The sequence below is a fragment of the Macaca fascicularis genome, chromosome 1, assembly GCF_037993035.2.
Source record: "Macaca fascicularis isolate 582-1 chromosome 1, T2T-MFA8v1.1".
In the NCBI taxonomy this organism is placed as follows: Eukaryota; Metazoa; Chordata; class Mammalia; order Primates; family Cercopithecidae; genus Macaca; species Macaca fascicularis.
In genome coordinates this window covers 120,449,201-120,477,168 of record NC_088375.1, presented here as the reverse complement: position 1 = coordinate 120,477,168, position 27,968 = coordinate 120,449,201, and the positions used below count along the sequence as shown (strand labels likewise).

The window sequence follows — 27,968 nt, the reverse complement described above, 5'->3', positions numbered from 1 at the left end:
CAGGAGATCGAGACCACAGTGAAACCCCGTCTCTACTAAAAATACAAAAAATTAGCCGGGCGCGGTGGCGGGCGCCTGTAGTCCCAGTTACTCAGGAGGCTGAGGCAGGAGAATGGCGGGAACCCGGGAGGCGGAGCTTGCAGTGAGCCGAGATCGCGCCACTGCACTCCAGCCTGGGCAACAGCGTGAGACTCCGTCTCAAAAAAAAAAAAAAAAAGAAACTGTAATAGTTGGCCAGGCGCGGTGGCTCAAGCCTGTAATCCCAGCACTTTGGGAGGCCGAGACGGGCGGATCACGAGGTCAGGAGATCGAGACCATCCTGGCTAACACAGTGAAACCCCGTCTCTACTAAAAATACAAAAACTTAGCCGGGCGAGGTGGCAGGCGCCTGTAGTCCCAGCTATTCGGGAGGCTGAGGCAGGAGAATGGCGTAAACCCGGGAGGCGGAGCTTGCAGTGAGCTGAGATCCGGCCACCGCACTCCAGCCTGGGTGACAGAGCGAGACTCCGTCTCAAAAAAAAAAAAATAAATAAAAATAAACTATAATAGTTATTCATCTTACTCTGGACAAGCAACAAGAATCTGTTATGATTTTATTTCTTCAATTGTTCCAATCACAGTTTCTAATACAGAAATAAAACTATTCAGTGTCTCGGTTCTTGCTTCATTTTGTTTCACAGAGATCTGCATTTCTGAGTTTTCAGGCTCCAATAGCAGTTCTGTTAAGAACAGACAACCAGTATCATCCTGGGCACTGAGGTATGCTTTCCATGGCCGAGTCCCAGCCCTACTCATTGCGATGGTCTGGATGTTCACTACTTGAAGAGCCATCTGGAGGGTGTCAGGATGGAATTCTCCCCGCCAAGGCAACACTTGCTGATGAGCAACTTTGAGGCTAAGCCAAGTTTTCTCAAAATAATCAGCAGTAAGCTGGCGATTGGGGACTAGCATGAGGGCTCCAGAATCAGGGAGTTCTTGTTCTCTCTCCTTGTTATCCTCAGGAATCAAGGGTCCTAAAAAGAGACAGAAAACTTGTGTGAAAGATACTCTTAATCTGTAGGAGCTAAGTTTTTTACCCAAATTCCCAAATGTACACAATGTGACTTTCATCTTTGGATAAATGGCTGAAATAACCAACGATGAACCTCTTTCTTGTTCACAAATGCTTCAAATTCAGACAACAGTCTGAGCTTTAGTGCTACGATACTCTACTTTCTGCCAATCATTGAAAAGGTAAAGATTTATCATGACAAGATTTAATGTAAGGACTGTTTTTACCTGACGCGGCAAAGGATGAAGTTTTAGGAAGCTCTGGGCCACAACGCTCTGCCCCCTGGCATTTAGAGATAGTTGCCCAGTGGGCTTTGCCATACACTGGCACCAGTGTGTTGAAATCCGAGGCCCAGCTATTCACAGGTCTTTCTGCTGGATCCTCCAAAAGTCCAAGAGTAGGGTCAGATTTAGGGCTACACAGAATCCGCTTAACTTCATCAATGCCAACTAAGAGGAGGCGATAATAGAAGAGACCTCGGTCCCGTACAGCCATATCTTTTTCTTCCTCTGAGGTAAGACAACAGATTGACTTCATTAAAAACAAAACCACTTTCCTCCTACTTTTGTGCCAACCATAACAGGAGAAAAAAATGAAGGAGAGAGGAAACCCTAGGAAGCATTAACATTTTCTTCTCGGGTCCCAGACATGACTCACCAAACAATGAAAGCTATTAAGAATCTTTACTATGGGTCACGGCAAGCACTATTTCCTCCTGCAAAACCCACCTATGCAGTAATACAACAATCGTCCCAGCATGTCCTGGCACTCAGCAGGTCGAGAGAGGAAAAGGCGCAGCAAAGCAGTGAGCAGCTCCATCTTAACAGCTGGAAATGTTTCCGACTTCACATTCTCAACAAAGTCCTCTAACACATAAGGAGCATTAGGAATTCTTTCCCCGTGGACACCAAGTAGCCAAATAAGTGCTTGCTTCCCCTAGAGAATAAAGGAATAAGAGCAAGCGTTCAACACTTGACTGTCTAAAACAAAGGAGATCGTAGACAGCCACTGGTTTTGCTTTTTGCTTAGTGTCAGCAGAAAAGGTATAATCTTTAGTTACTTCATTTAATTTACCAATTCCCCCTACTATACTATACTCTCTATAACAAATAGGAATGAAATTCTAATACACAAGAGGAAACTCAAAACTTTCATAGCCTATGTTGGATTAAGCAATAAATAAGGTTTCCTCAGGTTTGGGGCCTCTGGCCCAATTGGGGTTTAGTGTTTCAGTGGAAGTTGCTCGAAGAATTTCTCTAAAATTTTCACAGAAGTGGTTACTAACCTAGAGTGCACATCAAATTCATCTGTGAAGCTTCTTAAAAATGTATCTGTCAGCTGGGCACAGTGGCTTGTGCCTGTAATCCCAGCACTTTGGGAGGCCGAGGAGGGTGGATCACCTGAGGTCAGGAGTTCGAGACCAGCCTGGCCAACATGGTGAAACCCTGTCTCTATTAAAAATACAAAAATTAGCCAGGCGTGGTGGTGCACGCGTGTAGTTCCAGCTACTCAGGAGGCTGAGGCAGGAGAATTGCTTGAAACCAGGAGGCAGAAGTTGTAGTGAGTCGAGATGGCGTTACTGCACTCCAGCCTGGGCAACAGAGCTAGACTCTGTCTCAAAAAAAAAAAAAAAAAGTTATCTGTCTAGGTCCACTACCCCTGAATATTTAAGTCAGTAGACCTGTGATTACGTCCAAATCTTTGTAAAAATTTCACAAATGACTCTAATTCTCATTCTAGCTAAAAACTCCACGGTCTAAATCTCTGACTCAAAACTGTTCAAGAGAGGCCGGGCGCAGTGGCTTAGGCCTGTAATCCCAGCTCTTCGGGAGGCTGAGGCGGGTGGATCACTTGAGGCTAGAATTCTAGACCAGCCTAGACAATATGGCAAAACTCTATTAAAAATACAAAAATTAGACAGGCGTGGTGGTGCACACCTGTAATCCCAGCTACTTGGGAGGCTGAGGCAGGAGAATCACTTGAGTTTGGGAGGTAGAGGTTGCAGTGGGCCGAGATCGCGCCACTGCACTCCAGCCTGGGCGACTATCTCAAGCAAAACAAAACAAAACAAAACAAAATTGTTCAAGAGAACAATGGTATCAGAGTTTTGTAATAAAAACCGTCAGATAAATCTTGTTTTTATAATTTATATGCCATCTATATCCAAAAGAGAATCTAAGGTGGCAATCAATTCGAAGAGTGTCCACTTCAAACACAGGGTAGAGAGAATAATTAGATTCCCTTTTAAAGGGCAAGGTTTCAAGCATTCTCCCTCTACCTAGAAGTAAAGGAGAATTATAGTCTACCTCACTATCTTGAATGTTCTCCTCACAGCCGGGCAGGGCCTGACACACAGCTTCAGTACACTGAGGACACAACCAAACCAGGTCTCGGAAAGTCTGCACCACCACTACAATACAGGCCAGGGTACAAAAGCACAGGATTAGAGCCTCCAGGTAGGGAGGAATCTTAAGAACAGTCATGTATTCAGACTCATGGTTCTGGCTGGATTTCTATAAAATGGGTTTTGGAGGTATGGTCAATGGTTATCTAAGAAATGTAATGAAATGAGCAATAATTTCTTGACTGCATATTGCTCTTACCAGATTGATGTGAGGATAAATGAACTAATGTATGAAAAAGCACTTTGTAAAACGTAAAGCCGTATGCAAATGTGTGTGGGGTAGTATTGCTGTTGAATGAAACACTAAAGACAGTATAAATGGAACCACCAGGCTTGGGAAAATGATAAAGCAAGTGAGGTGCCTAGGGTTCAAAATTGAAGAAGACATGCAGGATTGGCTCTTGCAGGAACCTAAGACTGAGTGCCTTCTTAAATTTTGCATCCTAGGCATCTTGCTTGACTTACCCTAGTCCCAACCCTGGAAGCCACTGCCTATGGCATACTGCCATAAAACAAAAGGAGAAGTAAAATTGGTGAAATATCAAGCAAGGTCATCCTAGTAGCCTTCATTGTCTATAGTACAGCCTTATAGACTCAAGGCAGCCTAAAGACTCAATATCCTATTAGATCCATAGACCCTATGCTTCTCTAACAGCAACAGATGATGATGCAAAGAAAAGTTCAAATCTCTATATTATTCATTCAACAACAAACATGTTTTGAGCAACTACTATAAGCCAGGCACTTGACAAAAAAATCAAAAATCCTAAAAAGGCAGGCATTACCTGTGGTAATGTGCTCTTGTCGAAGACCCAGCAACTCTGTTAGAATCTGAACACATTGATCTGTGTAAGTCCTGGCAATGCCACCTACAAAAGAAGGGAAAGAAGAGAAAACTGCTAAGTGAAATATTAATACCTCAATCTAAAATCATCTCCCACCAATCAAAGACAAAAGAAACAGAGCTATCTAAAAACAAAAAAGAGAAAAAACAAATCATTCTTTGATGAACTAAGAATATAAGTTTGCTATAAAGGGAACTTTGGTAAAAATCATTTTTTCTCACTGACTACTAGAAAATTAAAAGCTCATAGCAAAACAATTCCCCATTAAACAAGGCTGAAAACTTATAGTAACAAAGGTATTTACATGGCAGCCAGATATGAGACACCCTTTTTGTTGCAGCACACTTGCAAAGGAGTATTTTTGCGGGGGACACTTGACAGCAGTCTCCTAAGGATTTCTAGTCTCCTCTTTGCTCCCTCTTCTCTGCCCCTAAAATAACCATGTTTTATTCCAAATATGAGGGTTCCTCCTCCTCCTATACTTGAAATCCTTCAAAACTTAGCTCAACAGCTGTTTTCAGTTTTTGAGTCACCTCCAGCCTTTTAAATTCCAGACAGGGTACTATGAAAAAGTCTGTAAGATTTAGGAATTATTCTGTGTTTGTCTACATTCAGCATAATACATAGCCCATAGTAGAAGCTCAATAAACGACTGGTGGATTAACAAAGGACTTTGAGTCAGGAAAGTTGCATTTCAGTCCCATTTCTAAAACTGTATGTCCTTTTGGCAACTTGATAACTGTTTTTGTGCCTGAGTTTCTTCATCTTTAAAATGAAGTTAATGACATTTGTCTACTTTTCCTGACTGTCTCATGAGACTGTAGTAAGATGATGTATAGGAAAGCATTTTGGATAGAAAACAACAAAAATTTTAAGTATTGTAGTTTGAGTTACCTGTATTCTCCATCCTGGAAGATAGGGCAACACCAATCTTGACCAAAAAAAAAAAAGAAAAAAAAAAACAAGTCTCTTCCCCCTTGTTTGTAGTCACTGACCCAATTATTTAGTGCATAGTACTTCGCTTCTGAAGCAAGATTCATGCCCTTTGCTCTCTATGGTTCCTCTTAACCACAGCTTTCTCGCTGGCTGGTCTCTCAAGAAGGAAAAGCAGCAGACACCTACCTATGGCAAAGATGGCAGACTGTGCAAAGTCCGCAGACACATCCGTGCAGTACCCTCGAAGCTCCTCTAGCACCTGCTGCACATTCTCATCGTTCACCAGCTCACACAGCACCTCCACTTTCTGTAGTTTGATGTAGTGGGGCTCCGAGTAGGAGCAAAAAAACTTTTTGTAGTGGCTGCTAAAGTGACCTGGCAAACTATGCAAGATCTGGCGTACATGACAAAGAGCAACAAAACAGAGCTCACGGCTCTCCGAAGAACAGGCAGCTAGCAAAGGTCCCTTGACCCGCACAAGCACATCTGTTTGTACATGGGGAAACTTTTTTGCCAAGATCAGAAAAAGTTTGGTAGCTCCCATCACCACACCTGGGCTACTGCTCTTGAGAAAACTATCCAACAGATTGAGAATGTCAAATAGTTCTTCCTCACTGCGGGGTTGGTAGCGTAGCAGAAAGTTCAATACCTCAGCCTGGCCCCATTGGTCCAGTTTTGACATTCTATCCAAAAAAGAAAACAAAAGAGCTATTTTAGCAACAAAATTAGGGCCATTTCCATGCCACTGTCATATGACCAGTTGGTTGTTCATCATAACAAAGGGAGAATTCTTAAAAATAGGCTGTGCCATAATTAAATCATTCTTTTCATGTACTATTTAAAGTTTATGCCGGGCGCGGTGGCTCAAGCCTGTAATCCCAGCACTTTGGGAGGCCGAGACGGGCGGATCACGAGGTCAGGAGATCGAGACCATCCTGGCTAACACAGTGAAACCCCGTCTCTACTAAAAAATACAAAAAACTAGCCGGGCGAGGTGGCGGGCGCCTGTAGTCCCAGCTACTCGGGAGGCTGAGGCAGGAGAATGGTCTAAACCCGGGAGGCGGAGCTTGCAGTGAGCTGAGATCCGGCCACTGCACCCCAGCCTGGGCGACAGAGCAAGACTCTGTCTCAAAAAAAAAAAAAAAAAAAAGTTTACACAAAAAAGGCTTAAAATTCCAAGATGAGCTGTTAATACAAATGCACACTCACCTAAGACCAAAGACATGATCAGCATACACTGGGTCCAGGTTCCCTACATTTTAAGACACTATAAATGGCTTACTTTGGGGGACATAATGACTAGAGAAGGGCAGAACCTATTCCCACAGTATATTTCTATTTCCCTATATCAATAAGGGAAACTAAGGCAAATAAAAGAAATTCTCTTAGTGAAATGTGAGGGAGTTAATAGTGGTTAACTGGCTGGGCACGGTGGCTCACGCCTGTAATCCCAGCACTTTCGGAGGCCAAGGTGGGCAGATCTCCTGAGGTCGGAAGTTTGGGACTAGCCTGACCAACAGGGAGAAACCCTGTCTCCGCTAAAAATACAGAATTAGCCGGGCATGGTGGCGCATGCCTATAATCCCAGCTACTCAGGAGGCTGAAGCAGAACTGCTTAAAGCCAGGAGGCGGAGGTTGCGCTAAGCCAAGATAGTGCCGTTGCACTCTGGCTTGGACAACAAGAGCAACACTCCGTCTCAAATAATAATAATAATGGTTAACTTTCTTTTCTACTTCACATAAGTTGTTCAATACATCAACAAGATCCCACAAGGACGCAGATCTCATAATAAAAAGAGCACCGAGGCATCCAAACCGATTTAAGAGATGGTGAGCAATGGGCTTATTGATGACAACGCCTCCTTCCAGTTTCAGAATTTCCTCTAGAGACCTCAAGCAGTTCACAACTACAATTGGATCCTGGTCACGCAGCAAACTGTATAATTCATTTACCAGGGCACCATCTATAAAAAAGAACAAAGTTCTTAGATAAAAAAGAAAAGCTTCAGAGTAACAGGGATGTAGCCAGAGTAATAGCTCCAAGTAGACAAAGTTGAACTTCTCTGCTACAAAAATGACAAAGGCCATACTAAAGTGCAAGGCAAAAAAAAAACTGCCATGTCTAGACTGTTTTAAGCAGCTAATACAAAGGATCTCACTGGGGCCCGAGAGAAAGGACTTCTCATCTCCAGAAGATACCAAGCCCTGCATCCTACTTAAAGAGATATGTACAGAACTGGGGCCACATTATTATTTTCTACCAAAGCTACATAATCTTTTATAAAGTTATACATAATAGAGGCACATTGACCATGATGGATTACACTGAACTTACCTACTTCAGAGTCTCCATGAAGATTATGCATCTTGGCACATCCAAGGACTGCCACTCTCCTGACATACGAAGCCTTATCCCGCAGACCATTGAGAATAGGCTGTTGTATATACTCCTGCACACCAGGCATCCTAAGCAACACATCCTGGAGTCAGCCAGATTCGGAAATACTAATTTTGACATATATCAAACCCTGTTCACCTAACAGAGTTTAGTAGATGCTACACCCATCAGATCATGAAGAATTGCAGAAAGCCTCTATCAAGCTTAAAAAGCCATAATTTGATGTTTTTGTTTTTCTCTTGTTTTTTTCAAGATGGGGTCTCACTTTGTCACCCAGGCTGCAGTGCAGTGGCCCAATCATAGGACACCGCTGCCTCTAATTCCTGGGCCCAAGCCATCCTCCTGCCTCAGCCTTGCTAGCTAGTAGCTGAGACTACAGGTGCGTGTCACTATGCCCATTTAATTTTTTGTAGATATAGGGTCTCACCATCTTGCCCAGCTGGTCTCGAATTCCTGAGCTCAAGCAGTCTTCCTGTCTCAGCCTCCCAAAGTGCTGGGACTACAGGCATGAGCCACTGTGCCCAGCCTAATTTGACTTTTCATTTGGAATAATGATGCACAGGCAGCAAAAAAATATATACACATAATTGTTTAGGAATATTTAACCAAAATTGAGGACTATTTTACTTAGAGTGAGAATCAAAAACTCCCTGTAATAAAATTATATGATACAGGTTATTAAGCCAAAGCAGTGGCTGAAAATCTAAGTTCAGGGTACAATAATGTTTTCCCCAGTATTAAGGAGCTCAAATAAATTATCCTCTTTAAAAACCTACTGCGTGATCTCTTGAAGTCATCAGCCATTTAGGACCAGACAGAGAAGACGGTACTCACCTGAGGCTACACATGCTCCGTAACGCCAGCCCTCGCACCATTGGATTGGGGTCTGAGCAGTCTTTGCACAGCGTATTGATGGCCAGGAGAGCCAGATCTGGTTTCAGGGGAGCATATGTGCACATGTACAGATAAACCAACTTCTTCTGGACAATATCTACAGTGGCACTGGCCTTCACCATTTCCATAAAAACACCAGACATGTCCAAACCCTGAGTCATGTACCTGAAACCAACGCACATGACAGAAAGAAGTAAAATGCAAAATCCCCAACTAACAATGGAGGGAGTTTTACTTACATATCTCCTGGTTACCCAACTAGCTTGTGATCTCTTAAGAGGGTAGCAGCCAGGATTACCTTGTCTATTATATCACACAGTACTTCATACCGTAGGTCTGCAATAAACATTCTTCTTCTATTCATTCAACAAACACTTATTATTATTTTTGAGATGGAGTCTTGCTCTGTTACCCAGGCTAGAGTGCAGTGGCACAATCTCGGCTCATTACAACTTCCGCCTCCCAGGTTCAAGTGATTCTCCTGCCTCAGCCTCCTGAGTAGCCGGGACCACAGGTGCGTGCCACCATGCTTGGCTAAATTTTTGTATTTTTAGTAGAGACGGGGTTTTGCCATGTTGACCAGGCTGGTCTCGAACTCCTGACTGCAGGTGATGCACCCGTCTTGGCCTCCCAAAGTGCTGGGATTACAGGCGTGAGCCACCATGCCCAGCCTCAACAGACACTTATTGAATCCCTAGTACTTTGGTGAAATTCAACTTTTACATCCAGGGACATGCTCTTGGGACATAATCTTGAAGAAGGCGTGGTCTCAGACCTCTAGGAACTTCAGATCTATTAATGAGCCAGATAAAAATACCGTTAATTATGGTATGATTGATAAGTATTTAAATAGAAGTATTGTACAAGGCGCAGAGGGGATTCAGAGGTCTAACACCGGCAGGAAGTCAGAAAATGTTTCTTCACAGAGGAAGTAACACTTTACCAGAATGAGCAAGAGCTCACTAGGCAGATGTAATCGATGTAACAGAAGGTATGAGGTATGTAGACATGAGCAGGAGTGGCATACATTTTTTTGAGTCTGTAGGTAGTTGAATTAACAGCTTGTTCCTTGGGTGCTGTGGTAAGTTTGGACTTCATTGTTTCTCAAACTGGTCGCCTACTGGAATCAGCTGAGATGTTTATTAAAAATACAGATTCCTGGGTTCCCTCCTACCTTACTGAAATCAGAATCAATCCCTGGACTGGATGACAAAAAGCACCCCCAGGGATTTTTGTGCACCGTAAAGTTTGTGAACCATAGCTGTAGGCAAGAGTTATATGTTCAGATTTGTATAATGGGAAAATTCTGTCTCAAATGAGGCAAGGTGGCCTACTAGTAAGCTGCTGCAATTGCTTTGGTGATGAAGGCCTGGACCAGAGCAACAACGCCAATAAACAAGAGAGGGTGGATATTTAGAATTATGAATTCAAACCATCTGACATGAGAAGTGGGGATCGGGTGTCCTCAAGGTTGGCTCCCACGCATAGTCACTGCTGGTGGCATTCATCAACACAAATGTAAGCCGAAGAACAGGTTTGAGGAAGACGGAAGAATGTCCGTGCTATTTCGGACATACTTTTGATAAACCATGCAAGTGGAAATGCCAAGCAGGCAGTGGGATACGTGGGTCTGAAGCTAAAAAAAAGAAGTCTGTACTAGCTATATTATAGATCCAGGAGTTAGCAGTAATTGTTCAAGCCTGTGATATGGAGGAAACTACCCAGGTAAGTAAAAGATGCTGCAGAGGAGAGACTGAGATAGTACTCCAAAGCAGCAGGACGAAGACCGAACCATATAATTGCCACGTGTGAAAGCTAATTTACCCTTTCAGAGAGACTGGGGCTAGTGAGCCCTGATGGGGATTGCAAAGGGAGCAAACAGCACGCGACGGGAGTTAGGTGATACCTAATCACTCGCTGGATGACATTCCGGTAGCGCAGCCTATCAGCTTGAATGTGAGGATTACACAAAGCCTTCTTCAGCTCCTTCACCACGTCCTCGGAGCCAAGGTACGGCATCTTCCTAACAGTCACAGGGCAGCTCCCACAGCTCCCACGGTAACTCGTGGGCTCCTTCTCGTCTTGATGTGGGAGCCTGAGTAAAGGAAATATGAGTCAGTGAAAATACTAAAGACGAAATCTCGCCTCAGGCTCGGCTTCCGTAGGGCCGGCACGCTGGCCCTGACACACTTCCACGCCCTCCGCGACCCCGCGAGCCCCACCCTGGGCTCTTCAGGCCCTACCCTCGCCCGGCAGGCCGTTCGCCCCGCCCACAGATCGCTCCCGCTAACACTAGGCCCTCCGCCGGATTTCCAGCGCCGCGTCCGACTGACCGCAGACCCCTCCCTCTCCAGTTCCAGCTTTTCCTGCGCCTTCAAGCCGTTCTCATCGCAGATAGGCCCAATCTTCCTTTCTGCGGAAGTCCCGCCCCCTTGTCAGGAGACCAAACAGAAGCGCGCTGCCGGTCTCCCAGCGAGCGAGGGCTGAGCTTGGTCCCGACTCCGACCTTAGGATGCCCTTCCCTCAACCTCTCACCCTCCAGGCGCAGTCGCGCGGCTCCCTCTGGTGGAGCTGCGGCGGGCAATCGGAAATCGGCTACTTCGGCCTGTCTCCTCCCAGCAGCGCGCGCTTTGAGTGCCCGGCTTGGCCTCAGCTCCCGCGCGGTTGGGAGTGTCAAGCGCCCTCCGCTATTTGGGCTTGCGCCGGCACGGTCACTTCCTTTTTCTGCCCACTCTAGTGACTTATTCCTCTGCTGGGCTCTTTCCCTTAGGGTATCTGGCCCTGTTCTTGCCCCAGCATGACTTTTATCGGGGCGCCGTTGTGGAAGCCTCACGCAGGAGCCCTGCCCCCGCGGAGAAGATCCCACTGGTGACTACAACCCTGCCACCATGAATGGGGTCCTGATCCCCCACACGCCCATTGCAGTGGACTTCTGGAGCCTGCGTCGGGCTGGCACCGCACGGCTCTTCTTCTTGTCTCACATGCACTCGGACCACACCGTGGGCCTGTCTAGCACCTGGGCCCGGCCCCTCTACTGCTCCCCGATTACAGCCCACCTCTTGCATCGTCACCTACAGGTATGGGGCTGGAGTCAGTCTCCAAGAGGTGGTCCAGGCATCTGGGTTGGGACTTCGACCTGTCATTCTTTGAGTCATAGAATGGGGGCCACCAAGACTGATGCGGAAGTTGTTTGAACCCAAAAATGCATCTTTAACTCAGAATAGGAACGTGGTTTCCAAGTGACCAACTTGAGATATTTAGCTATAAGTTGAGGAGATATTTTAGTCCAGCCAAGGAAACTATTGCTACCTTTATACATAAGCTAGGCTGATGTTTCCCAAACTTGCTTTTTTTTTTTTTTCCTGATACGGAGTCTCGCTCTTGTTGCTGCCAGGCTGGAGTGCGGTGGCACGATCTCGGCTCACTATAACCTCCGCCTCCCGGGTTCAAGAGATTCTCCTGTCTCAGCCTCCTGAGTAGCTGAGATTACAGGCGCACGCCACCACGCCCAGCTAATTTTTTGTATTTTTCGTAGAGACGGGGTTTCACCATGTTGGCCAGGCTGTTCTCAAGCTCCTGACCTTAAGTGATCCGCCCGCCTCAGCCTCCCCAAGTGCTGGGATTACAAGCGTGAGCCACCACGCCCCGCCTAAATATGCCTTATCTTAAGAATCCACCTAACGTGCTGGGTGGTTCTCCAGCTCTCTCCCCACCCCACCCTTAAGTCTCCAAGATATTAAGATCAGGAGTAAGTTTGAAAATTGCTGACTAGACTGTTTGATGAACTCTCCCCCCACCCCACCCAGACGGAGTGTCCCTCTGTTGCCCAGGCTGGAGGACACTCCAGTTCACTGCAAGCTCCGCCTCCCGGGTTCACGCCATTCTCCTGCCTCAGCCTCCCGAGTACCTGGTACTACAGGTGCCCGCCACCTTTTTTTTTTATTATTATTTTTAAGTAGAGATGGGGTTTCACCGTGTTAGCCAGGACAGTCCCGATCTCCTGACCTCATGATCCTCCCGCCTCGGCCTCTCAAAATGCTGGGATTACAGGCATGAGCCACCGCGCCCGGCCAGCTGAACTCTTAATTAAATTGTACAAAGGGTGGGATGGGGAGTGGAAGGAGGAAGGGCAGATTGCTTGGGAATCCCCATTACAGCTTCTGCTCGCGGTGACTCAGGATTTGGTCAGCTTTCTTGATTCATGTAAAGCATAGTCCCTGACCCGGGGAAGTAACAGGGAGGGGAGTCGGTGGTCACTGGGATGACTAACTGTTTTCTCAGGTATCTAAGCAATGGATCCAACCCCTGGAGATTGGTGAGAGCCATGTATTACCCTTAGATGAAATTGGACGAGAGACCATGACTGTAACCCTCCTCGATGCCAATCACTGTCCTGGTTCTGTCATGTTTCTCTTTGAAGGATATTTTGGAACCATCCTCTACACAGGTGGGCCTCTCAAGGAATCCCAGTGACTTCTCAGACTTACCTTTTTTTTTTTTTTTTAATGTATAGACTGGGGCCTCGCAATATTGCCCAGGCTGGTCTCAAACTCCTGACCTCAAGTGATCCTCCCGCTTTAGCCTCCCTAGTAGCTAGAATTATCAGCACAAGCCACCACACCTGGCAGACTTTTCTTGAGCAGCCTTAACTCAATAGAAGTCTGGAGGCGCTGAAGGCCTTCTAAGTTCATCACATATGAGCATAGTGACCCCATCTCAACTGATTTCCCACTCTTTTTTTTTTTTTTTTTGAAATGGAGTTTCACTCTTGTCACCCAGGCTGGAGTGCAGTGGTATGATGGTGGTTCACTGCAACCTCCGCCTTCTGAGTTCAAGTGATTCTCTTGCCTCAGCCTCCCAGGTAGCTGGGATTACAGGTGCCCACCACCACACCCAGCTAATTTTCGTATTTTTAGTAGATACTAGGTTTCACTATGTTGGCCAGGCTGGTCTCGAACTCCTGACCTCAGGTGATCCACCTGGCTCGGCCTCCCAAAGTGCTGGGATTATAGGTATGAGTCACTGCACCCAGCCAATTTCCCACTCTTTAAGGGTCCAAACCTTGTGAAGAGTAATTGAAAAACAGGAGCAGGATGGAGACATTTCAACAAAGAAACCATGCAGCTATACTGCATAGTTCAGTGCCAGGCTACATAATAGTTTTTTCACAGACTAGTAAGCAAACACCCATCTATTGTTGGAGGTAGGAGAGGCTTGTCTTCTGTTTTTTTGTCTCTGACCTTCTGCCCCCATATACATATTCTTCTAGGTGATTTTCGATACACACCATCCATGCTAAAGGAGCCAGCCCTGACACTGGGGAAACAGATCCATACTTTATACCTAGACAACACCAATTGCAATCCAGCCCTGGTTCTTCCTTCCCGACAAGAAGCTGCCCACCAGATTGTCCAGCTCATTCGAAAACACCCACAACATAACATAAAGATTGGTGAGTTGTTTCCTTTCAGTTTCCTGTCACCTGTACATAGTGAACTAGGTTATTTAAGGGTTCTCACTTAAATATCTTTGTGCTTTCATATCTTTGTGCAGTTCTCACTTTCTCCTACACTGACCACCTTATTTAAAATTGCAACCTGGCCAGCTGTGGTGGCTCACACCTATAATCCCAGCACTTTGGGAGGCCAAGACAGGAGGGTCACTTGAGCCAGGTGTTTGAGACCAGCTTGGGCAACATGGCAAGACCCTGTCTCTACAAAAAATTTAAAAATTAGTTGGGCATGGTGGTGCATGGTGCATGCCTGTGGTCCCAGCTACACAGGAGGCTGAGACAGGAGGATTGCCTGGGTCCACTAGGAGGTCAAGGTTGCAGTGAGCCATGTAAGTGCCATTGTACTCCAGCCTGGATGACAGAGCAAGACCCTGTCTCAATGAATGAATGAATGAATAAAATAAGTAAAACTGCAACCTGCCCACCATCCCCATTCCCAACTCCTGATCACCTATACCAATTCATTTTTTTCATTTTTTTATAGCACTCATATATTCTATACATTTTTAGATATGCTATTGCTTGTTGCCTATCACCCACTTCCTCTGGCACATGCACGTAGGCACGCGCGCACATACACACACACAGAAGCATAAACTCCTTAAGAGCATCATTGAAAATAGGAAGAGACTTTGTGTGTTTGTGGAACAGAGAGGCAGCAGCTAGTATGACAGGCACACAGTGGGCAAGGAGGCTGAAAAGGCAAGAGGAGCTGTAGTGCTCTTAAGCCATTTTGGACTTGATCCTAAACCCAACCAAGAGCTATTGAAGGATTTTAAGTAGAAGAGGGACAATAGGCACTCATCATCTTGCAATATATTCTATATATATTTATTGGACTTTTTATTGTCTGACTCCCCCTGTTAGAATGTGAATTCCACTATGGCAGGCTCTTTGTTTTATTATAGGTATACCACTAATGCCTAACACAGATGCATTCAATATGAATGAATGAAATTTATCAGAACATAGATATTTAAGTGAGCATTGTGCTTTAAATTAAGTATACTGAAAAAACAGCTATGTGCTTGTTCTACTGATTATAAATAGTATAAAACATTGTCGAGGACTCTTGAGTTGCCATTTGGAATAGTTTATGAAAATAAATTTTTGTTTTATAAAATAAATACATGTAATAGATTTGGTTCTAAATTACTTTTTTGGTTGTTTCCAAATTTGTGAGTCTACAAAAGGGCAAAGATTTGCCACCATTATAAATATTTGAAAAGGACATGTCTCAATTCTGAAAGGAGTTTCAAAATGAGACTAAACAAAGGCATTGAAAAAATTATATACCTTCCAGGGTGACTACCAAATTGATTGAGAAATATCCTCTACTCTCAGGATTGCTTAACTACTCATAAAGACCTAACCATTCTTATTATTTAAATGCAGAATTTTCTCAAAGAAGCAAAGCTGGCTAGGAGGATGCTATAGTAAGTCTTGATTAATTTTGCAAACATGTAATAATCCTCTACCAACTAAGTACCAAGTATCCAATAGGCAGTGGGGATATAAAGATGAATAAAATACAGTCTCTGACTTGGAGGGCTCCCAGTCTGGTAGGGAAGGACCTGTGGGGAGGTGGAAGTGGGAATATATATAGAGAGAAGAAAAATCAGCTCCATTTGTGCCCAAAGAGTGAGATTTTGAACCCTAATCAGGAATAAAGTGGATATAAATAATACATACTTCTTATTAAGGCGTTCACAATCTGGTTGTGGATTTGAAACTTCTTCAGAAAAGGTCTGAGAACAGCTATTAAACATCTCCTATATCTATTACCATAACCATTTCCCAAATTAATGTCTCAATTTCTTTCTCTGTAAGTACTATTTGGGTAATTGAAACTTCCACTCCAGCTTCTTCTCATCCTGGCAGTCAAATAATATTATTACCATATTTTTGTTTTTAAAGCTCTGCTCTGAGCATGTTATTCTTATGATTAGAATTAGCCATTTTCCTGCTTCACACTCAGGGGCTCCCCTTCATTTACACAATGAAGTCCGAGCTTCTTAGTGGTACATATAAGACCCTCTATTACATGGCCCTTTCTTGCCTCTCTGGTATCATATCTTACCAATTCCTTCTTTACTTTAGTAACAACAAACTGACCCCTCTTAAAATGTTTTCCACTATACCCTTTCTACCCTTTCCTTGACAGGTTAAACTTGCCCATCCTTTAAGATTTAGCCTAACTTTCCCTAACTCCATCACCTGTTGGATACAATGCTGTATACTTTTTTTTTTTTTTAAAGAGACAGGGTCTCACTCTGTTGCCTAGGCTGGAGGGTAGTGGCGCGATCACAGCTTACGGCAGCCTGGACCTCCTGGACTCAAGTGATCCTCCCGCCTCAGCCTCCCGTGTAGCAGGAACTATAGGCGTGCAGCAACATGCTTATTTGTCTATTTTTGTAGAGACAGGGTCTCGCCAGGTTGCCCAGGTTGGTCTTGAATTCCTGGGCTCACGCAGTCCTCCCGCCTCAGCCTCCTAAAATGGTAGGCTTACAGGTGTGAGCCACAGTGCCCGGCCTGTATACATATCTTTACGTTGCTCTTAACTGGTTTTTCTGGGTCTCCTTGTAGATTGTACTTCTTGAGGGCTGACAGCTTTCTTTATTAGTTTTCATAGTGCCTGAAGCTTGCTAGATGCTCTCATTCCCCTTCATATATCTTAGCTCAAATGTCGCTTCTTCCTTGATATTCTCCCTGGATTTCTCTATGAATTGTATCTATTTTTGTTAAACATTTTGTTGATTTATTAGGATTTTCCAATAGCTTCATTTTCTTCCTTCTCTTACTTTCCCCAATACATTGAACGTTATTTAGGACTCTACAACCTGGGAAAGGAATCACTGCTGGAGCAGCTCGCCCTGGAGTTTCAGACCTGGGTGGTATTGAGTCCTCGGCGCCTGGAGTTGGTGCAGCTACTGGGCCTGGCAGATGTGTTCACGGTGGAGGAGAAGGCTGGCCGCATCCATGCCGTAGGCCATATGGAGATCTGCCATTCCAACATGCTGCGTTGGAACCAGACCCACCCTACCATTGCTATCCTTCCCACAAGCCGAAAAATCCACAGCTCCCATCCTGATATCCATGTCATCCCTTACTCTGACCATTCCTCCTACTCCGAGCTTTGTGCCTTTGTCGCAGCACTGAAGCCTTGCCAGGTGGTGCCCATTGTCAGTCGGCAGCCCTGTGGAGGCTTTCAGGACAGTCTGAGCCCCAGGATCTCCATGCCCCTGATCCCGGACTCTGTACAGCAATACATGAGTTCTTCCTCTAGAAAACCAAGCTTTCTCTGGCTGTTAGAAAGGAGGCTAAAGAGGCCAAGAACCCAAGGTGTTGTGTTTGAATCTCCTGAGGAAAGTGCTGATCAATCTCAAGCTGACAGAGACTCGAAGAAGACCCAGAAAGAGAAACTTTCTCCCTGGCCTGCATACCTTGAAAAGCAGCCTTCCCACCATCCTTTGCGGACCAAGAAGCAGTTGTTCCCAGACCTCTATAGCAAAGAATGGAACGAGGCAGTGCCTTTCTGTGAGTCCCAAAAGAGGGTGACTATGTTAACTGCCCCATTGGGATTTTCAGTGCCCTTAAGGTCTACAGATGAAGAGTTTATCTCTCTAAAAACCAGGGAGGAAATTGGTTTAGGGTCCCCCTTGGTACCCTTGGGAGATGATGATGGAGGTCCAGAAGCCACAGAGAATCAGAGTGCCTGGATGGGCCATGGTTCTCCCCCGTCCCACAGCAGCAAGGGCACCCCTCATCTTGCTAGTGAATTCAGGGATCTAGCACTCAAATACCTTCTGACTCCAGTGAACTTATTCCAGGCAGGGTATTCTTCCAGGAGCTTTGACCAGCAAGTGGAAAAATACCATAAACCCTGCTGAAGACAGAGTACAGAAGGACAACGTTGAGCCCACACTGCCATTTGGAAGATAGTAACTGATGGCTGGTGGGAAAGAGTTTGTTTTGGGGGCCTGCTTTTCTATCTTTACAAGACTCTTACGGGCCCACTGTGGAACAGCACTTCCCAAAACTTGTTCATTGGGGTCCTCGTGCCTATGGAATCCTTCATTTTATAATTGATTATGTTTAAGAAATACGTTTTGTTTTAAAATCTTTGGAGTATGCGTGAGCAAATTAAAATTTCTTTGAAGTCCTACAGTAACTTAATCTGTTTAACCTTGTTTAACCCAGTATTTCTCAAACTTTTGTGAACATGCAATCCTCTTATGTGGGTCTGAATCAAAAAGAGTCTGAAACAAAAAGGACCAGGTTATTCCTGTTGCTGTTTTGTGGTGTCATGTGCCATTCTCCATGTCCCCTTCTGCCTCTTCTCAGATCAAAATCCCTAGGGAGTTCTATTTTTAAAATTATGAACTATGGTGCTGCATGCTTCAATCCTGAACATCACTGACTTGCTGTGACCCTCCATCCAAATAATTTCCTGTCTCTGCCTCTGGGAGGGAACAGGAAGCGATGAAGAGGTCTTGAAACAGTAGTGAAAATTCTACCTCTGTGTCCTTCATGAGGATGTGCAGTTAGTATCACTGGGATTCATGTGGAACAGAGCCAGCTGGGGGGCTGGGCAACTCTCTAGCAGTACCTAGAACCCAGCTGAACAGCAAGGCTTTGGGTGTGATGGGACTCCCAGGCCTGGAGGCCCTATTTGACTGAAGCAGAGTTACAAAAGATCAAATGTGTTGTCAGATATTCCTCCAATTGTTCACATAGCTGGGATATTTGTTGCTCCCCCCACCCCTTGGATTGAGTAGGGAGCCAGAGCACACAGCCTGTTTGTTTTAGTATCCAAGGAAGAGACCAAGGAGCCAGCTGGCTGGAAGGGGTGGGGTGTACAGTCTGCCCTGTCCTTCTGCTCATAACCTGACAAAATGCCAAACTAGTAAGCAGGATAGCTGATACCACGGCTAGAGGGAATAGGCTCTGAGAGGCCACAGACTTGTGGAGCTGGGCATCTGGATCAAAACTGCTTTGGGATGGAACCTCTAGCCCTATCAATGAAAAAGGTTCCGTTTCTTGTCCAGGGGATTTAAAAGAGTTTTCTGCTTTGAGAGAGAAATAGAGTTTAGAAAGCAGTTGCTCTTGGGAAAGCTGTACACAGCTCTGTTTTGTCAGTGACCTTTGTTGTAAGTACCAGTGTTCTGTTAGGAGCCACAGCAGGTGAGGCATTTGGTGCAGCAGGAAACATGGGCACTGCCTAGGCTCAAATCTGTGTAACCCTGAGCAATTGCTTAAATTGTGGAGCCTAGTTCCTCATCTGTAAAATGGACTTGGGATGCCTACCTCTCATGATTACTTTGGAGATCAAATAATTGGTAAAATTCCCCTAGGTCAATGTCTGCCACAGGATGGGTCTTTCAGATGTTGGTTTTCTTTAGCTTCTGGTTCGAGAAAGAAACTAATCTGTATATAACAAAAGAAACTTTGAAAGTGAAAAAAATATAAAGAAAAAATTTTAATTCGTCATAGATTAATTGATTTGCTTTCTTTTAGTTTTTTTTTTTCCTGTGCATGTAGATGTATTAAATATGTAAATGTTTTTCAAAGTTGGGGATAATACTATATATAATTTTATAGCCTACATTTTAATTTCTTGATATCTTAAGCATTTCACTCATTAGATATTATTCAAAAACATCATTTTTAATATTAATATAATACCCTATCATATGAGTATTCCTTAACTAAGCCATTCCCATATTCAACACTTTGTGTACTGTTTTTCTAATGACATATATTACAGTGAACAACCTTATGCATATATTTTGCATTTTTATTTCCTTAAATTAAATTACTGGAGGTAGATTATAGTTTTAAGTTATTGATACCAATTGTGCTGAATTGCCCTCCAGAAAGGTTTCCTGACCATCTTTTCTGCAGACAGGATAGCATTAAAATACCTTGAAGACTCATTAAGTTTAAATGAGATCACGAGAACGGTACATGTTAACACATGGAAAATCATCTCATGTGTTAACTTAATAAATATTTACTAAACTGTGTGGGCAAATTTAGCCGGACTTCCTCTAGCATCCTCCAGCTGTCTCACTTCTGTGTGGCTGAAGGTGGCTGGGAGAGATAAGGTAGTTCTCGGTACAGGGGTCCTCATATTGGCGTTATCTTCTAGCAACAAGGGAGCCCGTCTACTCTTGGCACATGCTGTGTCACACCTGTTCCTTGAAGTGGGTTCTATATGCATTCACATAGGGGAGGGGAAGCAAAAGACTGAGGAATTTAGTTGTTGGCAGCATGTTTGCATTTGTTTGGCTTTTTTTGGGAGACAGCTTTTAGCTCTGTCACTCAGGCTGGAGTGCAGTGGCACAGTCACAACTCACTGCAGCCTCGACTTCCCAGGCTCAAGAGATTCTCCCACCTGAGCCTCTTGAGTACCTGGGTCTATAGGCATGCACCACCGTACCCAACTAATTTTTTTTTTTTTTTTTTTTTTTGTAGAGACAAGGTTTCACTGTGTTGCCCCGGCTGGTCTTGGTGTTGAACTCCTGGCCTCAAGTGATCCCCCCTACCTTGTCCTCCTAAAGTGCTGGGATTACAGGCATGAGCCCCTGTGCCCAGCCATGTTTGCATTTTCATAATGGGAAAATTCCATACTATTCTAAAAGAAAAATGTCTGCCTTCTTATACTAGAGATCAGCAGTTGTTTGATTTTCCAATAGTCCCTCATATAAAAATGCTGCATTGCATATACTTTACATAGCCAATTTAAATTATTTTTAGGCTCTAAAGATGATCCTATAGATGTATGAAGATCTTGCAATTAGGCTTGAAGGTGCTGGGAAAAAGGAGGTTCCCTAGAGATCCATTAGTTATTTAATGGATGATCTTGTGGGAGAACTTGTACTTTTCCACAAGGTGACTGACAGTGGCTTAAGTCCCGTTACAGAAAAAAATCTGCCTGGCTGGCGTTGGGGGACCGTCTCTCACTCTTGACCCAGATTGCCCTTTGTGGTAGGAAACAGATGAGTGACTCCACTTGTTCTTCTCTTTTCTTTTTCTTTCTTTCTTTCTTTCTTTTTTTTTTTTTTGAGAAGTAGTCTCACTCTGTTGCCCAGGCTGGATGCAATGGCACTATCTTAGCTCACTGCAACCTCTGCCTCCTGGGTTCAATTATCTTGCCTCAGCCTCCCAAGTAGCTGCTATTACAGGCGTGCACCACCACACCTGGCTAATTTTTGTATTTTTAGTAGAGACGGGGTTTCACCACGTTGGCCAGGCTGGTCTCAAAGTCCTGACCTCAGGTGATCTGCCCGTCTCGGCCTCCCAAAGTGCAGGGATCACAGGCGTGAGCCACCGCGCCTGGCCCAGCCCACGTGCATATATTTTCAATGTTACCATCAGTGAGCACCTGTCAGTGTGTTAGCTGCCTCCCACCCCTCATGCCCCTCAGCCACCACCAACCACCACAAGCTGTTTTGTCTTAGATTCATGGTGCTTTCCCCTTTCTCTTCCCCAGGGGATCCCACCTATACCCAAACAGAATGATGCTGCTCTCCCTTATAATCATCTGAGTCTACAGCCACCTGTGAGGCATTCTCAGAATGGTTAAGCTTGTCTTTCTCTTGACCACAATGCTTTCATTTAGCTCTACCCTTCCATTTTTGACTGTCTCATTCCTGGGTAACTTTGTCTTCTTTGAACATATCCTTGACCTACTGGATCACAAAAAGCTGCCAGGATTCTGGGCTTGGTTCTTCTTCTGGATAAATAGCTTATTGAATAATCTTTCAATCACACAAAACTTCTGGCTAGCCTTGGGTTTGCCTGTGCCTTACATTATTTACACTATTGTATTATGGCTCTCTTACCAGTCCTGTCTCCTCTGGTTAATTTACAACAACTTTGGAGAGTGTGGGATGAAAAATTTGCCCCCTGTGCTGTTCCTTCCTCAATGTGCTCATTGAAATGTGTGTTTTTGAGGAGCTAAGGAAATTGGGTTAAGCTCACTCACCCTACTAATTAGGCTTTGTGGAGACAAAGCACCAGAGCAAGAGCAGATGCCTGCTGTTTAGGGAGTCAGGGATACAAAGTTTGGAGAAAACATGTCTTCAGGAGGAAAGGAAAGCTTTGATCAGCTGAATTTCTTCAAATTCCCACCCATCATCCAGGCTCATACCATCTGCTTTCTAATTTCCCTCTCAATGGTGGGATAAAAATCCTTCAATTAACCTCTTACTAAGAACATTTTCTCTGCTCATACACCTTCAAAAACCCAAACTATTCAGAACATTTTAGGTCCACATGATACAAGGCCCAACATATCCTTCTAGCCTTATCTCCCGGGGTTCTCCCAATGTGCAAGACGGTAGGCCATACTGGAAAAGATGGATTTTCAAGTTAGATGTCTTGGGTTGGAATAGTGATCCTGTGACTTACTAGCTGTGCATATAATCTCTAGCAAACTACTCAGCTTTCCGGCATAAAGTTTCTTTTTGTAGAGTGGGAATAATAATGCCTACCTCATAGGGTTTGGAGGAGAATGAAATAGAATAAAGCAACCAAAGTACTTCACAAGAGTATCCAATACATTAAAAAAAAAGAAGAAGAAAAGAAAAAGTTTTTGCCGGCCGGGCGCGGTGGCTCAAGCCTGTAATCCCAGCACTTTGGGAGGCCGAGACGGGTGGATCACGAGGTCAGGAGATCGAGACCATCCTGGCTAACACGGTGAAACCCCATCTCTACTAAAAAATACAAAAAAAACTAGCCGGGTGAAGTGGCGGGTGCCTGTAGTCCCAGCTACTCGGGAGGCTGAGGCAGGAGAATGGCGTGAACCCGAGAGGAGGAGCTTGCAGTGAGCTGAGATCCGGCCACTGCACTCCAGCCTGGGTGACAGAGCAAGACTCCGTCTCAAAAAAAAAAAAAAGAAAAAAAGAAAAAGTTTTTGCCTTTGGCTGGGTGCAGTGGCTCACACCTGTAATCCCAGCACTTTGGGAGGCCAAGGTGGGCGAATCACCTGAGGTCAGGAGTTCAAGACCAGCATGGCCAACATAGTGAAACTCCGTCTCTACTAAAAATACAAAAATTAGCTGGGAGTGGTGGCATGTGCCTGTAGTCCCAGCTACTTGGGAGGCTGAGGCAGGAGAATCGCTTGAACCAGGGAGGCAGAGGTTGCATTGAGCCAAGATCACACCACTGCACTCCAGCCTGGGCAACAGAGCAAGACCCTACCGCAGAAAAAAAAAAATGTTTGGCCTTAAACTCCCTGACATACCTTAAATTCTGTTTACAGAGGAGTGACTGACATGTCCAGTGCTTGCTCTGGATAATGCCATTGGCTAATCCTACCTTTCAGACCCAGAAAAATCTGAGAGATTGGCTGATGAAGTTACTTCCTGGGGGAGAGGTTCCTGGAGTCAAGTCTAACCAAAAGGGCAGTTACCCGAAGCATCCAAGGATGCATTTGTACAGATGGAAAAAGAGTAGGGTGAAATCATGATAAGCTTCAGATGCTGTGCTGAGTAGATTTCACTGTAAAATCCTAAGGCAAAGCCAAAACACCTCAGAAGAACAAGTGGTTAATCAGAGGCTCAGAGAATCCAAAGAGGTGTGCAGAGCAGAGCAGTCTGGCCTGTGCATTTCAAAACATTGTGGGTAAACTAAGGGCCAGATACTATGCTTGGTCTGGTTCTAGATTCTTCTCCCACACCAGCTGTATAAACCAACAACCTTGGATCAGTCCTGGAATTCTCCTTTTCAACTCCTGCAGAAGGAAGGCAGAACCACTGGAGAAAAGAACCATACAACTGGTGTCACCACAGATTTCAGCCTCTGGTATTTTCAAAGCTGCTTCTCATCTCTTTATGCCCTCGATCCACCTCCTCTCCCATGTACATCAGTGGTTATGACAAAGCTTTATGACTCAAACTCTTACAACATGTGAAGCCTTAGGAAGACACCTTTGAGCATCAAGGATACCAAGCTGTGACACCCTGGGGCAACTTCCCTGGACCATAAGAACAGGTCTGGTCACCCAGCCTCACCCTAAAGGTGGCAGAATGAATCCCCCTATACCTTGTTTAAACCCCAGTCATTGTCAGGAGTTCAAGTCTTTAAGGCCGGATCCTCAGCCTTCCCTCCCCTCTTTCACTAGGCTCTCAAGTCTCCTGCTCTGTGATCAGCAAATTCCTCTATGTCCTCAGCATCTTTTCTGAAACTATCCATCACCCTCTTTGCCTAAATTGAAGACTGGCTCTCCTCTGAGCACACTGCTTTCCAGCCAGCTTCTCACATACAGGCTCCTTTTTTCTCCCCCCACTTCAAGGTAAGAAGGTGACATTGATGTTCTCCTTACTCTCCTTGCTGCCTCCTAATCATTATTGCCATTTCTTCCTGTGGCCATCTCTCCTCCCATGAAGTGCATACTATCTAGCTACACCATCCCCTCCTTCCCATTCTCACTTATCAAGACTTGAGTCGCTGACTCACAGCCTTCTCCTCCTTCAGAACCCTGTCATCATTCTGGATGATTTCAACACCCTGGCCACTCAGCTTCCTTGACTTCATCTTCAAAGACCTTATTCTCCCTCTACCTCACCACCCTGTCATTACCAGAAATTATACTACATCTGAAACTTCAATTTTAAACTTTTTCTCCTGGCTTACTTGCTCAAGTACATCTGTGGGACTGACAACAAAATGAGACCTGAGTAATGAGCCAGCCAGGTAAAGACTTGGTGGGGAGGTCCGATTTAAAAAGCGTTTTTGTAGAGACGAGGTCTCACTATGTTGCCGAGAGTAGGGAATAGGTAGAGGGTTCAGGCAGAATCAGCGGCTGTGATGGGATGGGAATGAGCTTTGTGCCTAAGGAACATCAAGAAGTGAGTGTAGAGAAATGCAAATTAAAACCACAGTGTGGTACCATCTCACACCAGTCAGAATGGCTATTATTAAGAAGTCAAAATGGCCAGATGCAGTGGCTCACGCCTGTAATCCCAGCACTTTGGGAGCCCAAGGCAGAAGGATCATGAGGTTAGAAGTTTGAGACCAGCCTGGCCAACATAGTGAAACCCCATCTCTACTAAAAATACAAAAAATAGCCGAGCATGGTGGCGGGCGGCTGTAGTCCCAGCTACGCAGGAGGGTGAGGCAGGAGAATTGCTTGAATCTGGGAGGCAGAGGTTGCAGTGAGCTGAGATCGTGCCACTTCACTCCAGCCTGGACAACAGAGTGAGACTCCGTCTAAAAAAAAAAAAAAAAAAAAAAAAGCCAAAAAACAACAGATGCTGGTGAGGCTGCAGAGAAAAGGGAACGCTTATGCATTGTTGGTGTTCAGTGTATAAGCCCCTGTGGAAATTAGTTCAGCCCCTGTGGAAAACAGTTTGGAGGTTTCTGAAAGAACTTAAAAGAGAACTACTCTTTGACCCAGCAATCCCATTCTGGGCATATATTCAAAGGAAAATAAATCATCCTACTAAAAACACACCTGCACTCATCTGTCCAACCCAGCACTAGTCACAATAGCAAAGACACGGAAGCAACCTAGGTGCCCATCAACAGTGGATTGGTTAATGGTAACTTGTGATGTGTAAAATAAAAAAAATATAACCCAGTGGACTGGATAAAGAATATGTGGTACATATACACCAGGGAATACTATGCAGCCATAAAAAGAATGAAATAATTTACTTTGCAGCAACAACGATGCAGTTGGAGGCCATTACCCTAAGCAAATGAACACGGCAACAGAAAACCAAATACCGCATGCTTTCATTTATAAGTGGAAGCTAGACATTGGGTGGTCACAGACAGAAAGATGGCAATGACAGCCACTGGGGACAACTGGGTGGGGGGCAAGGGTTGTAAAACTATTAAGTACTATGCTTGCTACCTGGGTGATGGGATCAGTCATACCTCAAACCTCAGCATTATCCAATATACCTATGAAACAAACCTGTTATATGTACCTCCTGAATCTAAAATAAAAGTTGAAATATATATTTCACACACACACACACACACACACGCACACACACACACACAGGCCAGACACGGTGGCTCACACTTGTAATCCCAGCACTTTGGGAGGCCGAGGTGGGCAGATGACCTGGGGTCAGGAGTTCAAGACCAGCCTGGTCAACATGATGAGACCCTGTCTCTACTAAAAGTACAAGAAATTAGTTGGGCATGGTGGTGCATGCCTGTAATCCCAGCTACTCGGGAGGCTGAGGCAGGAGAATTGAACCTAGGAGGTGCAGATTGCGGTGAGCCGAGCTTATGCCACTGCACTCCAGCCTGGGTGACAGAGAGAGACTCTGTCTCCAAAAATAAAAATTAAAAAAAAAAAAAAAAAGATATATGTATAAACAAAGAAGAGTGTGTCAGAAGGAGAAGAAGAGGAGATGAGGTCAGAGAGGGTGGCAGGTATTGGATCAGAAGTGACTTAATAGTTTAAAGTAAGAAGTTTTAATTTGATTGTAAATGTACTTATAAGCTATTGGAGTGCTTTAAATTAGGGGAGTGATATGATCTGATATATATTTTTGAAAACAACAGAGAATGGGGCAAAAATGAAAACAGGATACCACTTAGGAAGCTCTTACAGCAATCAGAGATATTGGTGAACTGAGCTGGGAGCTGGGGAAAGGTAATTTATATTCTATTTGACTTTTTTTTTTTTTTTTTAAAGTAGTGATGTGGTCTCACTATGTTTCCCAGGCTGGTCTTGAACTCCCAGCCTCATGATCCTCTCGCCTGGGCCTCCCAAAGTGCTGGGATTACAGGCATGAGTCACCACACCTGGCCGGATTTACACTGTGTCTAGATAGGAATCTTTTAGAGCACCTTTTTATTACAAGCAGTTACAGTGAAAAAGAATACCTTTTCCTCCACCAAAGCTTTCACAAAGAAAAAGTGTATCTGTAACCATATGTATACACAAAATAATATATAAATACATATATTTGTGGGGAATGAGAAAACAGGAAGAAATGAGTAAGCCAGTTTATAAGTAAATAATTGGAATATTTTATGAATTAACATTATTTCCTACAATAGGCATGTTTTATAACTATCTTCTTAAAAGAAATAGCATGTTTTACTTGCTTTGGAGTCAACACAAGTCTTGGTGTTAGAGGTTACATTTCCTGAGAAACTAAGAATCTTCAATTTAAAAAACTTCATTAATCAGACAGTACTTACTTTTTATTTATTTATTTTTATTTATTTATTTTTTGAGACAGAGTCTCACTCTGTCGCCCAGGCTGGAGTGCAGTGGCGCGACCCCGGCTCACTGCAACATCCACCTCTCAGGTTCAAGTGATTCTCCTGCCTCAGCCTCCCGAGCAGCTGGGACTATAGGCACGAACTACCATGCTCAGCAAATTTTAGTATTTTTAGTAGACACGGGGTTTCATCGTGTTGGCCAGGGTGGTCTCAAATGCCTGAACTTAAGTGATCTGCCTGCCTTAGCCTCCCAAAGTGCTGGGATTATAGGCGTGAGCCACCGCACCCAACGCTTACTTTTAATTTTAATTTTTATTTATTATTATTATTTTTTGAGATGGAGTTTCACTCTTATTGCCCAGGCTCAAGAGCAATGGCATGATCTCAGCTCACCGCAAACTGCCTCCCGGGTCAAGTGATTCTCCTGCCTCAGCCTCCCGAGCATCTGGGATTTCAGGCATGTGCCACCATGCCTGGCTAATTTTGTATTTTTAGTAGAGACGGGGTTTCTCCATGTTGGTCAGGCTGGTCTGGAACTCCCAACCTCAGGTGATCACCCCTGCCTCGGCCTCCCAAAGTGCTGGGATTACAGGTGTGAGCAATCGTGCCTGGCCTTTACTTTTTATTTTTAAATTATTAAGATTATTATAGGGCCAGGCACGGTGGCTCTCGCCTATAATCCCAGCACTTTGGGAGGTTGAGGCAAGTGGATCACGAGGTCAGGAGTT

The 27,968-nt window shown here is 44.6% G+C and overlaps 2 protein-coding genes across 23 annotated transcripts; one reads left to right on the top strand and one right to left on the bottom strand.

Annotated features, from left to right (window-relative positions):
- Positions 1-576: 576 nt before the first annotated feature.
- On the bottom strand, positions 577-11,092 carry AP4B1 (adaptor related protein complex 4 subunit beta 1). 21 transcript variants are annotated; one of them, XR_012416242.1, is made up of 13 exons: positions 10,862-10,930; positions 10,435-10,623; positions 8,469-8,693; positions 7,572-7,702; positions 7,053-7,200; positions 5,423-5,919; positions 5,195-5,231; positions 4,241-4,324; positions 3,358-3,461; positions 2,337-2,662; positions 1,780-1,987; positions 1,279-1,560; positions 577-1,013 (listed from the first exon to the last, which is right to left on the bottom strand). XR_012416242.1 is itself a non-coding variant. In XM_045384816.3 (11 exons), exons 2-11 carry the CDS (start codon positions 10,545-10,547, stop codon positions 586-588), a joined length of 2,220 nt encoding a protein of 739 aa, XP_045240751.2. In that variant the 5' UTR covers positions 10,548-10,623; positions 11,064-11,092; the 3' UTR covers positions 577-585. The 21 variants fall into 21 exon arrangements, 5 of the variants coding, with proteins under 5 accessions (XP_045240751.2, XP_005542320.3, XP_005542319.3 ...); XR_012416241.1 differs by lacking the exon at positions 10,862-10,930 and adding an exon at positions 10,772-10,858; XR_012416240.1 differs by lacking the exon at positions 2,337-2,662.
- A 61-nt stretch (positions 11,093-11,153) lies between these two features.
- DCLRE1B (DNA cross-link repair 1B) lies at positions 11,154-18,211 on the top strand. 2 transcript variants are annotated; one of them, XM_005542266.5, is made up of 4 exons: positions 11,154-11,605; positions 12,810-12,975; positions 13,798-13,980; positions 16,870-18,211. In XM_005542266.5, the coding sequence occupies exons 1-4, from the start codon at positions 11,417-11,419 to the stop codon at positions 17,928-17,930; spliced, it is 1,599 nt and encodes a 532-aa protein (XP_005542323.2). In that variant the 5' UTR covers positions 11,154-11,416; the 3' UTR covers positions 17,931-18,211. The 2 variants fall into 2 exon arrangements, with proteins under 2 accessions (XP_005542323.2, XP_065403579.1); XM_065547507.2 differs by lacking the exon at positions 12,810-12,975.
- Positions 18,212-27,968: the final 9,757 nt, after the last annotated feature.